General features: G+C 50.3%; 1 protein-coding gene across 2 annotated transcripts in view; it reads right to left on the bottom strand.

The window, feature by feature from the left end:
• Positions 1 to 16: 16 nt before the first annotated feature.
• Positions 17 to 11,314, bottom strand: part of LOC139543754 (tetratricopeptide repeat protein 28-like) — a 113,126-nt gene continuing 101,828 nt past the window's right edge. The window contains exons 18-38 of one of the 2 annotated variants that reach the window (XM_071350133.1): positions 9,772 to 9,897; positions 9,153 to 9,279; positions 8,901 to 9,010; positions 8,540 to 8,669; positions 8,066 to 8,311; positions 7,823 to 7,976; positions 7,114 to 7,233; positions 6,783 to 6,936; positions 6,476 to 6,655; positions 6,107 to 6,301; positions 5,681 to 6,012; positions 5,322 to 5,569; positions 5,105 to 5,229; positions 4,930 to 5,007; positions 4,623 to 4,782; positions 4,419 to 4,495; positions 3,743 to 3,766; positions 3,495 to 3,624; positions 3,194 to 3,301; positions 2,436 to 3,054; positions 17 to 2,316 (exon numbers count right to left, since the gene is read on the bottom strand). In XM_071350133.1, coding sequence (XP_071206234.1) covers positions 999 to 2,316; positions 2,436 to 3,054; positions 3,194 to 3,301; positions 3,495 to 3,624; positions 3,743 to 3,766; positions 4,419 to 4,495; positions 4,623 to 4,782; positions 4,930 to 5,007; positions 5,105 to 5,229; positions 5,322 to 5,569; positions 5,681 to 6,012; positions 6,107 to 6,301; positions 6,476 to 6,655; positions 6,783 to 6,936; positions 7,114 to 7,233; positions 7,823 to 7,976; positions 8,066 to 8,311; positions 8,540 to 8,669; positions 8,901 to 9,010; positions 9,153 to 9,279; positions 9,772 to 9,897 — 4,761 coding nt within the window. In that variant the 3' untranslated portion in view covers positions 17 to 998. The remainder of the gene's footprint in view (positions 2,317 to 2,435; positions 3,055 to 3,193; positions 3,302 to 3,494; positions 3,625 to 3,742; positions 3,767 to 4,418; positions 4,496 to 4,622; positions 4,783 to 4,929; positions 5,008 to 5,104; positions 5,230 to 5,321; positions 5,570 to 5,680; positions 6,013 to 6,106; positions 6,302 to 6,475; positions 6,656 to 6,782; positions 6,937 to 7,113; positions 7,234 to 7,822; positions 7,977 to 8,065; positions 8,312 to 8,539; positions 8,670 to 8,900; positions 9,011 to 9,152; positions 9,280 to 9,771; positions 9,898 to 11,314) is intronic. The other variant, XM_071350134.1, reaches the window with a different exon arrangement.

Here is an 11,314-nt window from a genome sequence, read left to right as displayed (position 1 = left end):
AACCATTAAAATGAGACAAGAGAGCAAAACATTTTTATTGAAAATAATTTACTGAGAAAAAACTGAGATGCATCTGCAAAAAGTGTTTTCAAAAGACATTAAATGTTTCAATAGTAAGAGAGTTCATGCTTTCAGACTGACACTCCATTTACATAGGTCTTCTCACATGTCTTTTCAGCAATTTAATAAAAATATGATATATTTTTATTTGTGTACTGTTTTGCTTTTTAATATATAATACATGTAATACTGATGACAAAACACTGAATTTAATTTACAAAATAAAATAACAATATAACAGTTACAATCCTTTATAATAACAGTTAATAATTAGATTCAAATAAATCATACATTTTATTGTTTTAGATAGAAAGTAAAAACACAATTTTTGTATTTTCAGTCATCGTAACAGTCTCCGAGCCTGAGACAGAGTCTGCCTGTATTAAGGTGTCTTTACAGTGTAGGAGGAGGCATGGGGACTGCATGCTCTGCTGTCAGTGAGGAACCATAGGCACCATAACCCAGGGTTATTATTACAGGGTCCTATCTGACCCTCTGTCCTTCAGTGACTGCACTCTTCTCCTCTATGATCTAGCACTGATCTGTCCTCCCCACTAGGGGGCAGTCAGTCACTGCAAAGTGCAAATTCCAACTTCAGTTTTGATGGTCCCCAGTGGACCTTCTTGCTAATGTAATGTTCAGTCCCTTTCATAGCTCGCATCCCAGCTAGTAAAACCCACCAGAAGAACCTTAGAGTCAGGAGCAGATATCTAACCATATCTAACCATGAAGAGTCTCTAACCCACGGCTCTCCAACCCTGTTCCTGGAGAGCTACCGTCCTGTAGGTTTTCGCTCCAACCCTAATCTAGCGCACCTGATTCTAATAATTAGCTGGTTGATGAGCTGAATTGGGTTAGTTACAACTGGGGTTACATTAAAAGCCTACAGGAGGGTAGCTCTCCAGGAACAGGGTTGGTGAGCCCTGCTCTATCCCCTCTCAGCATTTAGAGGAGGGGAAGAACTTCCCAGGCGAGGGGAACTTGAAGCCATTCCCAGAGGGCAGTCTGACAGGGTGTGGCGGTGCTCCAGGACTACCTCCCCTGGAGGAGTCAGTAGCAGTCTGAGGAGGAGGCGCCACTGGTGGTTTTGAACCCAGCATTCGATGTCCGTTAAGCAGGTTGGTGGGGCTCTGTGGCCCTTCAGCGTCCTGGTTCTTGTTGGTGGACCCATGTCTTGGAGAGAGGTGGAGAAGCCCCAGGACATCTTTCTGGACCGTGCTCATCTTCTTCCCCCCATCTCGGAGCACTCTGCCTGGGCCGGGAACCTCCTGCCTCTGTGTGGCATTGGACCAGAAGGTTTTCAGGTTGTGGATGGCCTGGACCCTCTCGTCCACCAGGCCTGCCTGTTTCAACCGGCGCAGGCCAGGGGTTTCAGCCGGGCTGGAGCGGGACGCGGTAGAGCCTGTAGAGGAGTAGGAGAGGGCAGGGGAGGGGGCCAGGGAGAGGGCTGGGGAGGGGGCCAGGGAGAGGGCTGGGGAGGCGGCCAGGGAGAGGGCTGGGGAGGCGGCCAGGGAGAGGGCTGGGGAGGCGGCCAGGGACAGGAGGCTGCTGGCTGGAGAAGGGTGGCCTGAGCTGGGGGAGATGGAGATGCTATTGGGGGAGTGTGAGATGTGGGGGGTGTAAGGGGAGCTGGGATATTTAAGTCTGAGCTGCGCATGGATGTGGGGGTCTGGGGTTCTGGAGGGTGAGGGGTGGGGGTGAGAGAAAGAGAGGGAGGAAGACAGGGAGGATAGGGCCGGGCTGTTGTAGCCGGAGCTGATCTTCTGTAAGGACGAGCAACGAGAGGGGGGTTTGGGCCTGGTGGAGAGGAGAGGGGTGGAGATGGGTGAGAGAGTGGCAGGGAGGGGTAAGAGAGGGCTGGAGAGGGAGAGAGGTGAAGCCCGGGCCTGTAGGCTGGCTCTACTACTGGGTCTGCTGAAAGCGCTGGTCTCAGACGAACGGAAGCCCAAACCACCTCCAGTGGGGGTCAGGGGGGCTGAGGTGGAGGAGGGTGTATATTCTTGTCCTCTTAGCCCCTTCTCCCCTCCCCCATTGCCTGCCCTTCCTGTCCTCCCCCTCTGGAGGCTCTCCAAAGCCTGCATGTGGCTTTGGGTCTCTTCCAGGATCCTGGTGGCCAGCTCCTGGGGTTCCAGAGGGGTGAGGGGTGGCTTGTCTTCCTGGGACTTGACGGTGCTGTCTGTCTCTGTACTGGACTGGTCAGACTCAGAGAGGACCGCCTCTGTACTGACCACCTGACCTTCAGACAAGCTCTGAGAGCTGGGGAGGAGAGTAGGGGGAGAGATGATTAACTTGATGTGACAAGTTGGTGAAGTTGCGAACAGTTAAAGCAAACAAGTGTCTTTTTAGCCTAGTAAGAAAAAAAAGCAACAACTTACCCCTGGGACTTAACGTGTGTGTTAGGGCTGGGGGGTATGGCCAGGGGCGGCGGGGGGACTTTGAGCGGTGAGGTGGGAGTGCTGACATTCCCCTTGGGGGAGATCGAGACGGGATACCCCCTCCCTGCCGCGCCTCCCCCCCCTGCTCCTCTAATGTGTCTGTGTCCCCCAGGGAGGGGTAAGGTGTCACACTCCTTCCCCCCTCCTCCCCCTCCTCCCAGAGGCTCACTGCTGATGATAGAGAATCCTTCATACTTTTCCTCCCCCTCTGTCCCACCGCCTACTCCTCTGTGATTTGTTAATCTGTTTCTCGACACACCTCCTGTGTGTCGGTGAGAGACTCCTCCGCGGTGCCGCTCCAGTTCCTGCTGCCGCGAACGCTGGCTGATGCCATCACTTCCTGCGGGTTCGGGGCGGGACAGGAAGCTGAGAGAGGAGGCGAGGGAGCTGAGGCTGTAGAGGGAGATGGCGTCGCATGAGAGACTGTCTGGGCCTCCAAGTGGTGGCGAGAAGGGAGGCTGGGGGAGGTTAAGGGGGAGGGAGGCACACTGGGAGGAGGAGAGAGACTCTAGAGATGAAGAGCTGTCTAGGCTGAGGCGTCTGGGGAGCTCTGTGGAGTCTGCAAGGGAGAGAGGAGAAGATGGAGAGGTGAGACAGGGGTAAGATGAAATGGTGAAGCACACTGTAACTATAGGAAGTCTGGATGCCTAGATACTGTAACAATGTAGAATTTAGAGAGAGGACTCGGAGACTCTTACCAAACAGTGCCAGTAGAGATTGCAGAGCAAAGTGCATTGTTCGTCTGCAAGCCTGTTTACCAGTCTTCAATAGCACCTCCTCCTGTCCTGCCTCACACAGGTCAAAACCTGGAGGGAAACAGAGAAGGGAAAAGAATGACACACACAGCTAACGCTTTAGCTCAATGGGCTAACACAGTCTTGTGACATGCAGGAGACCTGGGTTCAAAGTTGACACACCCACATTGGCTCTCAAAAGATGAGATTGGCCGCCACTGCTATTATACAAGCATATCTACCGCTGAGTGCGGTGAATACTCACCCAGCGCAGCCAGGAACTCATGACAACCAGGAAGTCTCCACAGCTGGACACTAATGGACACCTGGATGGGAGCCAATGAGAACTCCTGCTCCTTGTCACATGTCTGTTGCTGAACCAATACCTGGTGGAGCTGGAGACAGGGAGAGGTAGTTTATTAGGTTATCGTAGTTTAGGTTACTTCTGGCTTGTCCTACTTTTTTGCCTCAGTATGCGTTTCTCATGCCAGAAAGATACAACACACAACTTACCATTCCCACCATATTTTTAACAGCCTTCAAGTGGTGGGTAAGAGGAAGAGCGAAAGAGATAGAGGACTTAAATTGTTAGGAGCAGACCATTAGAAAGTAACAGATCTTATAAACGAAGACCACGCAGGGACTACCACTATTAATAAGCCCTAAAACCCCAGAGGTTATGATGATATTGATATTGACCCCATGCAAACATTACCAGGCCCATCACATGCATATTCAAATCATATTTCTGGGGGAGCCACTTTTGTGAAACAACCAAACTGGGCAAGCTGCCAATCGCCATAGCCTACCCATGGGAGGACGGGGGTTGGGCGGGTCCCAAAGTCAAATTTATTCATACATGATATCAAGTTGATTCATTTACATGCTATTTAAAATGCTATTAACATGGATTATCAAGCTATTTGATTCTAGATTTTAGGACAATTGGGGTTATCATAAACTCACGTGTCAAAATAATTTGATGAATCTTTTTAATCTGGCCTTATCTTTGTAATAGCACAAAGATATGTCAAATCAGGTAATGACACATTTTTATGTTTTGGGGTGATTGAAACGCATCAGAAAGTTCAGGAAAACATCAGGGATGATCATCAAACAATCTTTGTGTATGACCTTCGGAAATAGAGAGTGTCAATTAATCAGTGTGTCTGTGTGCATTGAGGCCTACCTTGTTGATTAGCTGTTCTCCAGTCTCAGCAGCAATGACCAGTTTACAGAGGGCCTGGAATGCTGAATGAGGCAGACCTGGATGACAGAGAGGATTGATTGATTGATAGTTTTCCATGTAGGGGGACTGGAGTATAGTGCTGTGCTGGCAGTCTGATTGGTTTATTATTTGGTTGAATGATTGACTAATTCACTGATAGGTTACCTAGTAGTGACTGCAGAGTGGTGCTGCAGAGCTGAAGCCGGTCTCCAGGGTCGGCCATAGGGAAGAAGACAGCAGCGGGGAGACCACTGCCGGTACCGGGACAGTCTAACCGGAACCCCACGGCTGACAGCAGGGCCTGCCATCCCGGTACGCCACCAACCTGGTGGATTCATAGAAAACAGATATATTCATTACGATAACACAGAATAACTAAGTAATGAGAAACATCAAAGATCTTACACTGAAGTAAAGAGCACACACACACACACACGCACGCACGTATGCGAACACACACACACATACACACCTTGTTCTCCACACTCTGCTGCAAGGTGTACATAGCATTACTCTGACCACTCTGTATACGCTGGAGAGACTTCTCAACCTGAGGGATGGAGGGTAAATCACATTATTAGGCAAGGTTCTTTGAAGTCTCTTGAATGGACATAGGCGAGATGGCAAACATTGTGCATGTTTATTACCAGGTGCAAAAGTACTCTCAGGGAGTCTCTAGCCCTCTCAGGGTATTGGAGGATCTCTGCCAGAGCCTGGCCAATCAGAGACGAGGGGCTGTTCAGCTTCACATCACAGCCAATCAGCATGAAGCCTGTGAGAAAACAGGAAGAGGAGTGAGAAGAGGAGTGAATAATGTGTGATGTGTGTGTGTGTGTGTGTGCGTGCGTGCGTGTGTGCACTAACCCGCCCAGTTAGAAGGGTGTGAGAAGTGTGTGCTGCTCTGTAGAGTCTTCATGGCCTCAGTGAGAGCTGCACTGGCCTTGGTTCCATTCAGCAGCGCCGTGTAGAAGGTGTGTGTGAACACCTTGGAGGCTGCCATGGGAACGGGCCACAGTGACACACACACACACTGCACCCCCGCTGCAAGGAAGGCACGGGTCAGCCCCACCACCCCGTCAGCTGTCACCCTGCTAACACACTCCTGGTATGACCTGAGTGAGGAGAAGAGAGATAACAAGTTTATAAACGTAGAGACATACGGCATAAAAAATATAAAAACTGCTTGGTTGATAATTAGGTATTTGTGTGTGTGTGTGGCTCACCCCAGCACCACCAGTTTGATAGGCAGTCTCAGGTCCAGTATGTCTGCCGCAGTGAGCAGAAACTCCTGAAGTGGTGGACTGTCGCACACACTCTCTGCGTCACACACACTTCCTCCGTCTTCGCTCCCGTCCTCCCGTTGCTCAGTCCTTGCTCCCACATCTCCAGTCTCGCTTGAAAGCAATCCCCCACACGGTGCACTCTCCTTGGGCCGTGTTCCCGAGTCCATCCCTGGATCCTGGCTGGGGGAGAGAACCAGGGCCGCCAGCTTCCAGGAGACATGAGTAGCAAAGTGAACACACTCTGCCTGGCCCATGGCTGCTAGCACACGGTCCTAGAGAAGAGAAGAGAGAAGTGAGGAGAATGTTGCCTGTTTGTGCGTCTCAATAAATCACAGGAGTAGAACACACATGCTTTATTCTCAGTACCTTGGTGGCCTGTGTTCCAGTGAGGGGCTGGCAGCCCAGCAGTTCCCCCAGGCGGAGGGCCTCGTCGTGGGCAGAGGGCAGCGGACCCCACAGCCAACGCTCCATCACCCTGGAGGGCAGGCGTGGAGCCCCTACTACTGCAGTCATGGAACCCCCACCGTTGTAGAGGAAGGGAGCCCCGCGACGAGGGTAGGACTGGAGGTGACGCAGATTTAAATGATTGATCGGTCAATGACACAATCAATGACACAGCTATTATTATGACAGCATGCTTATCAGTATATTGAATTGTACAGGTTGTGCTGTTGTCTTGTATAGTGTGTGTGTGCCCGTGAGGACATTTGAGTGTGCGCTGTACTATACACCCACCTTAGCTACAGGCCCCAGGCTCCCTAAAGATGGGACAGCTAGAAGGTTGAACCTCTCATACAGGTACTCATTAGACGAGCTACCTTTGAGCAGAGCGAAGGGAACCAGGTACAGCTCTCCCTCTAACACCAACACCAACTGTCTGTGTCTGCCCACTGCACCACTACTGGGCATCAGCACCTAGCGAGGGATGGAGGGCGAGAGAGAGCGAGGATGAAAGAATGAGTATAGACAGATAGAAGATGTAATTCGATCTACGTCAAATGATAAAGCGTGTGTTACGGTAAACACACACACACACTCTTACCCCCTCCATAGGTGCAATGAGCAGGTGGTGAAGTGCTCGTAGGGGGGGTTTGGCGAGGGGGCAGGGTGGGGGTCTATAGGGTAGAGAGGGGGAGGAGGTCTCGTTCACTGGAGACACTGTAGAACTGACCAGACCTGAAGAACTCCTGCTATTCCTGTAGAAATAAGCAAAAAGAGGCTTGTTGTTTAACAACTGGCGCTGTCTACAACAAGTAGATATTGCATAGGAACATACGACATGACACTCTCTCCATATGAAACATCAGACTTTATTTGAATGGATTTGAAATATGGTGACGTTTTGAGTCTTCCGGCAGAAGACACCCACCCACCTGTTGAAGAGGTTGTTTCTGGAAACCATGCGTAGGTAGCCCGTAGGGTCGCTGGCTGAGCTCAGCCGTTCCTCAAACTGCTGTTCCAACAGATCACCCGCTTCGCTCTCTGTCTCACCGCTGTTACACGCACGCACGGACGAACGTGAGCGCACACGCACACGCACACGCACACGCACACACACACACACACACACACACACACACACACAGTAAGGTGCTGTTGGCTAGGGCAGCAGTACTGCAGTGGTTGTCAGTGAGAACAATTTGTGAGGGGGAACATTTGCTGACACAACACAGAGGTCCATGACAAATTAGCCTGCAGTGCTGGCGCCGATGGAAGCTGCGTGTGGTATTCAACTTTATTACCCTCCGAGGTGTGATAGTCTCTATCTACTTTATTAAAGATTGTTTGGCGCTTCACTGACGGGTAGCCAGTGTGCAGTGTGTGTGTGTGCAGTGTGTGTGTGTGAGAAAGCGAGAGAGGCTGTGAACTCCCATTATCACTTGGAGGGGTGCAATACGTGTCACCTCTGAACAAGCCCATCCATTCTACAGAGGGAGGGAGGGAGGGAGGGAGGGAGGGAGGGAGGGAGGGAGGGAAAGAACACCTCGCCAAGCGATAAAGAGCGCTTGCAGTCTATCAGTGAAGCACTTCACAATATTTGAATAAAGCAAAGACCATCGCAAGGGCAAGACACACACATACCTGCTGTAGTAGTCGTCAACTCCCAGAGCCTCTCTAGCTGCAGTGATGTGCTGCTCCAGAGTCTGGCAGCCACTAACTCCTCCCCCCTGGATCTCTGAGGCCTGCAGCTCGGCTCCTCCCTCACCCAGGTACACCTCATGGAACTTCACTATACCTGCACACAACAGAGGGTGAGGGATTTAGAGGTGTGTGTATATGTGTGTGTGTGTGTGTCTTTCTGTGTGTAAGTGTGTATGTACCTACCTGTGCCTGGTGCCAGTAGCCAGCTGTAGAGGTACCCTGCGGCCAGAGAGAAGTACAGCACCAGTGACTTCTGACTGTTGACCGTATTCAGGATGTGTTCTACGGTTACCGGGGAGTAAGGGTCAGGGGTCGGGGTATAAGGGTCAGAGGTCAGGGGTTGGTGACCCTGCTGTCGCTCCACCAGGAGGTCGGCGAACGCCCGGGTCCGTCCCCGCTCTGCCACTGCTAGGGCCTCGTCATAATGACCTGGAGAGGAGAGAGGGATGAACAGAGAAGAGAGAGAGCGATAAGAGATGGGAAAGTGCAAGTAGAGAAAGAGAGAGAGAAAGAGAGATAGGAAGAGAGAGAGAGAGAAAGAGAGAGAGAGAGCGAGATAGAAGTGGGACAATAAGCGAGAGAGAGTGAGAAAGTGAAGGAGATGGATAACAAGAGAGATGACATAAAAACTGAAAGAGAGTAGAGAGACAGTGTTACCCAGGCTGACGAGGATCCTCTGGAGAGCCTGGTATGATGATGTCTGCAGGTCAAACAGAGTCAGCCTGTAGTCTGAGCTGAGTTGGGCTTCATGCCGAATCGACTCAAACAAGGCAGACGCTCGGTACAGCTGGAGAGAGAGAAAGAGAATGCACACCTACATCACACATTCATTCACACCTGAATACACACCCACGTGGCACCCCCATCGTGATATACACGCAATTCGATTTAATTTTAAACATAGGGAATCTCAAAACCCCTAAGGTTAGAATCAGAGACTGCAGTTCCATAGTCAACCAGCAGGTGTCAGCAGGACTCAAGAGAAGCAACAGTAACTTTGAAACACACAAGTTGGTACCTGGTTCTGGGCCTCCTCCAGGTTGCTGCTGGCCCACAGTGACAGGCCCAGACGATGACGGATCCTAGCCTCCTCCTCTCTCCTCCCACACTGCTCTGCTAAACGCAGACCTGAAACAGAGAGAAAGAGAGAGAGGAAAGAGAGAGAGGGAGTCTCAAAACATCATCAAATCACCCCTCTCCTACCCTCCCTCTTTCTCCAAGAACCATGTATTCATTCATACTCTCTCTCAATGTCTCTCTCTCCTCTCACCTTCCTGCAGGTACATGACAGCCTGTGTGTAGTTCTGTAGCGCATGGTGTGTCCTCCCCAGGCTGCCGTACGCCAGTGTCTTGGCTGTGAGGTCATTATTCTGCGCTGCCACACTCAGGTGCTGCTCCTGATGACATCACCACAGACAGAAAGGTCAAGTCCCAAACCGTTTACCTGACAGAACCCGACCACAGCAGAGAGGAAGAGGCGAAGCAAGAGGGATAACTGGGCCCAAAATATGTCTTCTCCAGCAGGTGGTGTTTTTTCTTTTTTTCGCTCACCTAGTGAGAAGTTTTGTATGGAGGTCAATGAGAGTGACGAATTGGGTTGACTAAAAATGTAATGGCTTATGTGCTACGTGTGTCTTACTTGATCTAATAGAAGTTTTATAATGATTAGGTTGTTACAATTGACATCCCGGCAACTTTGAGAAAAAACACTTTATATCGGAGTTGTGCCTGTTGTTCCCACGAGTATCTGCCCTCTCATTGGCTAGAATGGTCCATCCTGATCTTGCCTCCTCCCGACTGCCTTCCATTTTTTAAGACATTTATTTTCATTGTTTCATTGAGTATCTGGTCAATATAATGGATAATCTGTGACCATAGTGTGTGTTTACCTGACAGGCCACGGCCTTTTCGTAGTTTCCCAGCGCCTCATAGGTCAATCCCAGGTTCCCGTAGGCCCTCCCCTGACTCCTCACACTTCCGGTTTCCTCCGCAATCTCTAATGCCCTCTGGTGCCACTGGAGAGAGAGAGAGAGAGATGGATGGATGGACAGACGGACACAGACAGACAAACAATGGACCATTGCATGGGTCCATTGTCTTTTCCGGCGCCGAAAAGAGATGGCTGCCTCGCTTCGTGTTCCTTGGAAAATATGCAGTATTTTGTTTTTTTACGTGTTATTTCTTACATCGGTACCCCGGGTAATCTTAGGTTTCATTACATACAGTCGGGAGGAACTACTGAATATACGATTAACGTCAACTCATCATCGTTCCTACCAGGAATATGACTTTCCCGAAACGGATCCAGTGTTTTGCCTTCCACACAATACAATGGATCTGATCCCAGCCGGCGACCCTGTGCGACGCCGAAAAAGGGGAAAACGTGGCGGTCTCGTGGTCAGGCTTCGGAGACGGGCACATCGCGCTCCCCTCCCTAGCATACTACTCGCCAATGTCCAGTCTCTTGACAATAAGGTTGATGAAATCCGAGCACGGGTAGCATTCCAGAGAGACATCAGGGATTGCAACGTGCTCTGCTTCACGGAAACATGGCTAACTCAAGGGACGCTAACGGAGTCGGTGCAGCCAGCTGGTTTCTTCATGCATCGCGCCGACAGAAACAAACATCTTTCCGGTAAGAAGAGGGGCGGGGGGGTATGCCTTATGATTAACGAGAAGTGGTGTGATCATCATAACAACACACAAGAACTCAAGTCGTTCTGTTCACCTGATCTAGAACTCCTCACAATCAAATGTCGACCGCATTATCTACCAAGGGAATTCTCGTCAATCATAATCACAGCCGTATACATTCCCCCCCAAGCAGACACATCGATGGCCCTGAACGAACTTTATCTGACTCTTTGTAAACTGGAAACCACACACCCTGAGGCTGCATTCATCGTAGCTGGGGATTTTAACAAGGCTAATCTAAAAACAAAACTCCCTAAATTCTATCAGCATATCGATTGTGCTACCAGGGCTGGAAAAACACTAGACCATTGTTATACTAATTTCCGCGACGCTTATAAGGCCCTCCCCCGCCCCCCTTTCGGAAAAGCTGACCACGACTCCATTTTGTTGATTCCAGCCTACAAACAAAAACTCAAACAACAAGCTCCCGCGCTCAGGTCTGTTCAACGCTGGTCCGACCAATCTGAATCCACGCTTCAAGACTGCTTCGATCACGCAGATTGGAATATGTTCCGCATCGCGTCCAACAACAATATTGACGAATATGCTGATTCGGTGAGCGAGTTCATTAGGAAGTGCATTGACGATGTCGTACCCACAGCAACGATAAAAACATTCCCAAACCAGAAACCGTGGATTGACGGCAGCATTCGCGTGAAACTGAAAGCGCGAACCACTGCTTTTAACCAGGGCAAGGTGACCGGAAGCATGACCGAATACAAACAGTGTAGCTATTCT

This window comes from Salvelinus alpinus, chromosome 18, assembly GCF_045679555.1.
Source record: "Salvelinus alpinus chromosome 18, SLU_Salpinus.1, whole genome shotgun sequence".
Lineage (NCBI taxonomy): Eukaryota > Metazoa > Chordata > Actinopteri > Salmoniformes > Salmonidae > Salvelinus > Salvelinus alpinus.
The sequence above is the reverse complement of the archived record's forward strand: the minus strand, read 5'-3'. Positions and strand labels throughout refer to the sequence as shown.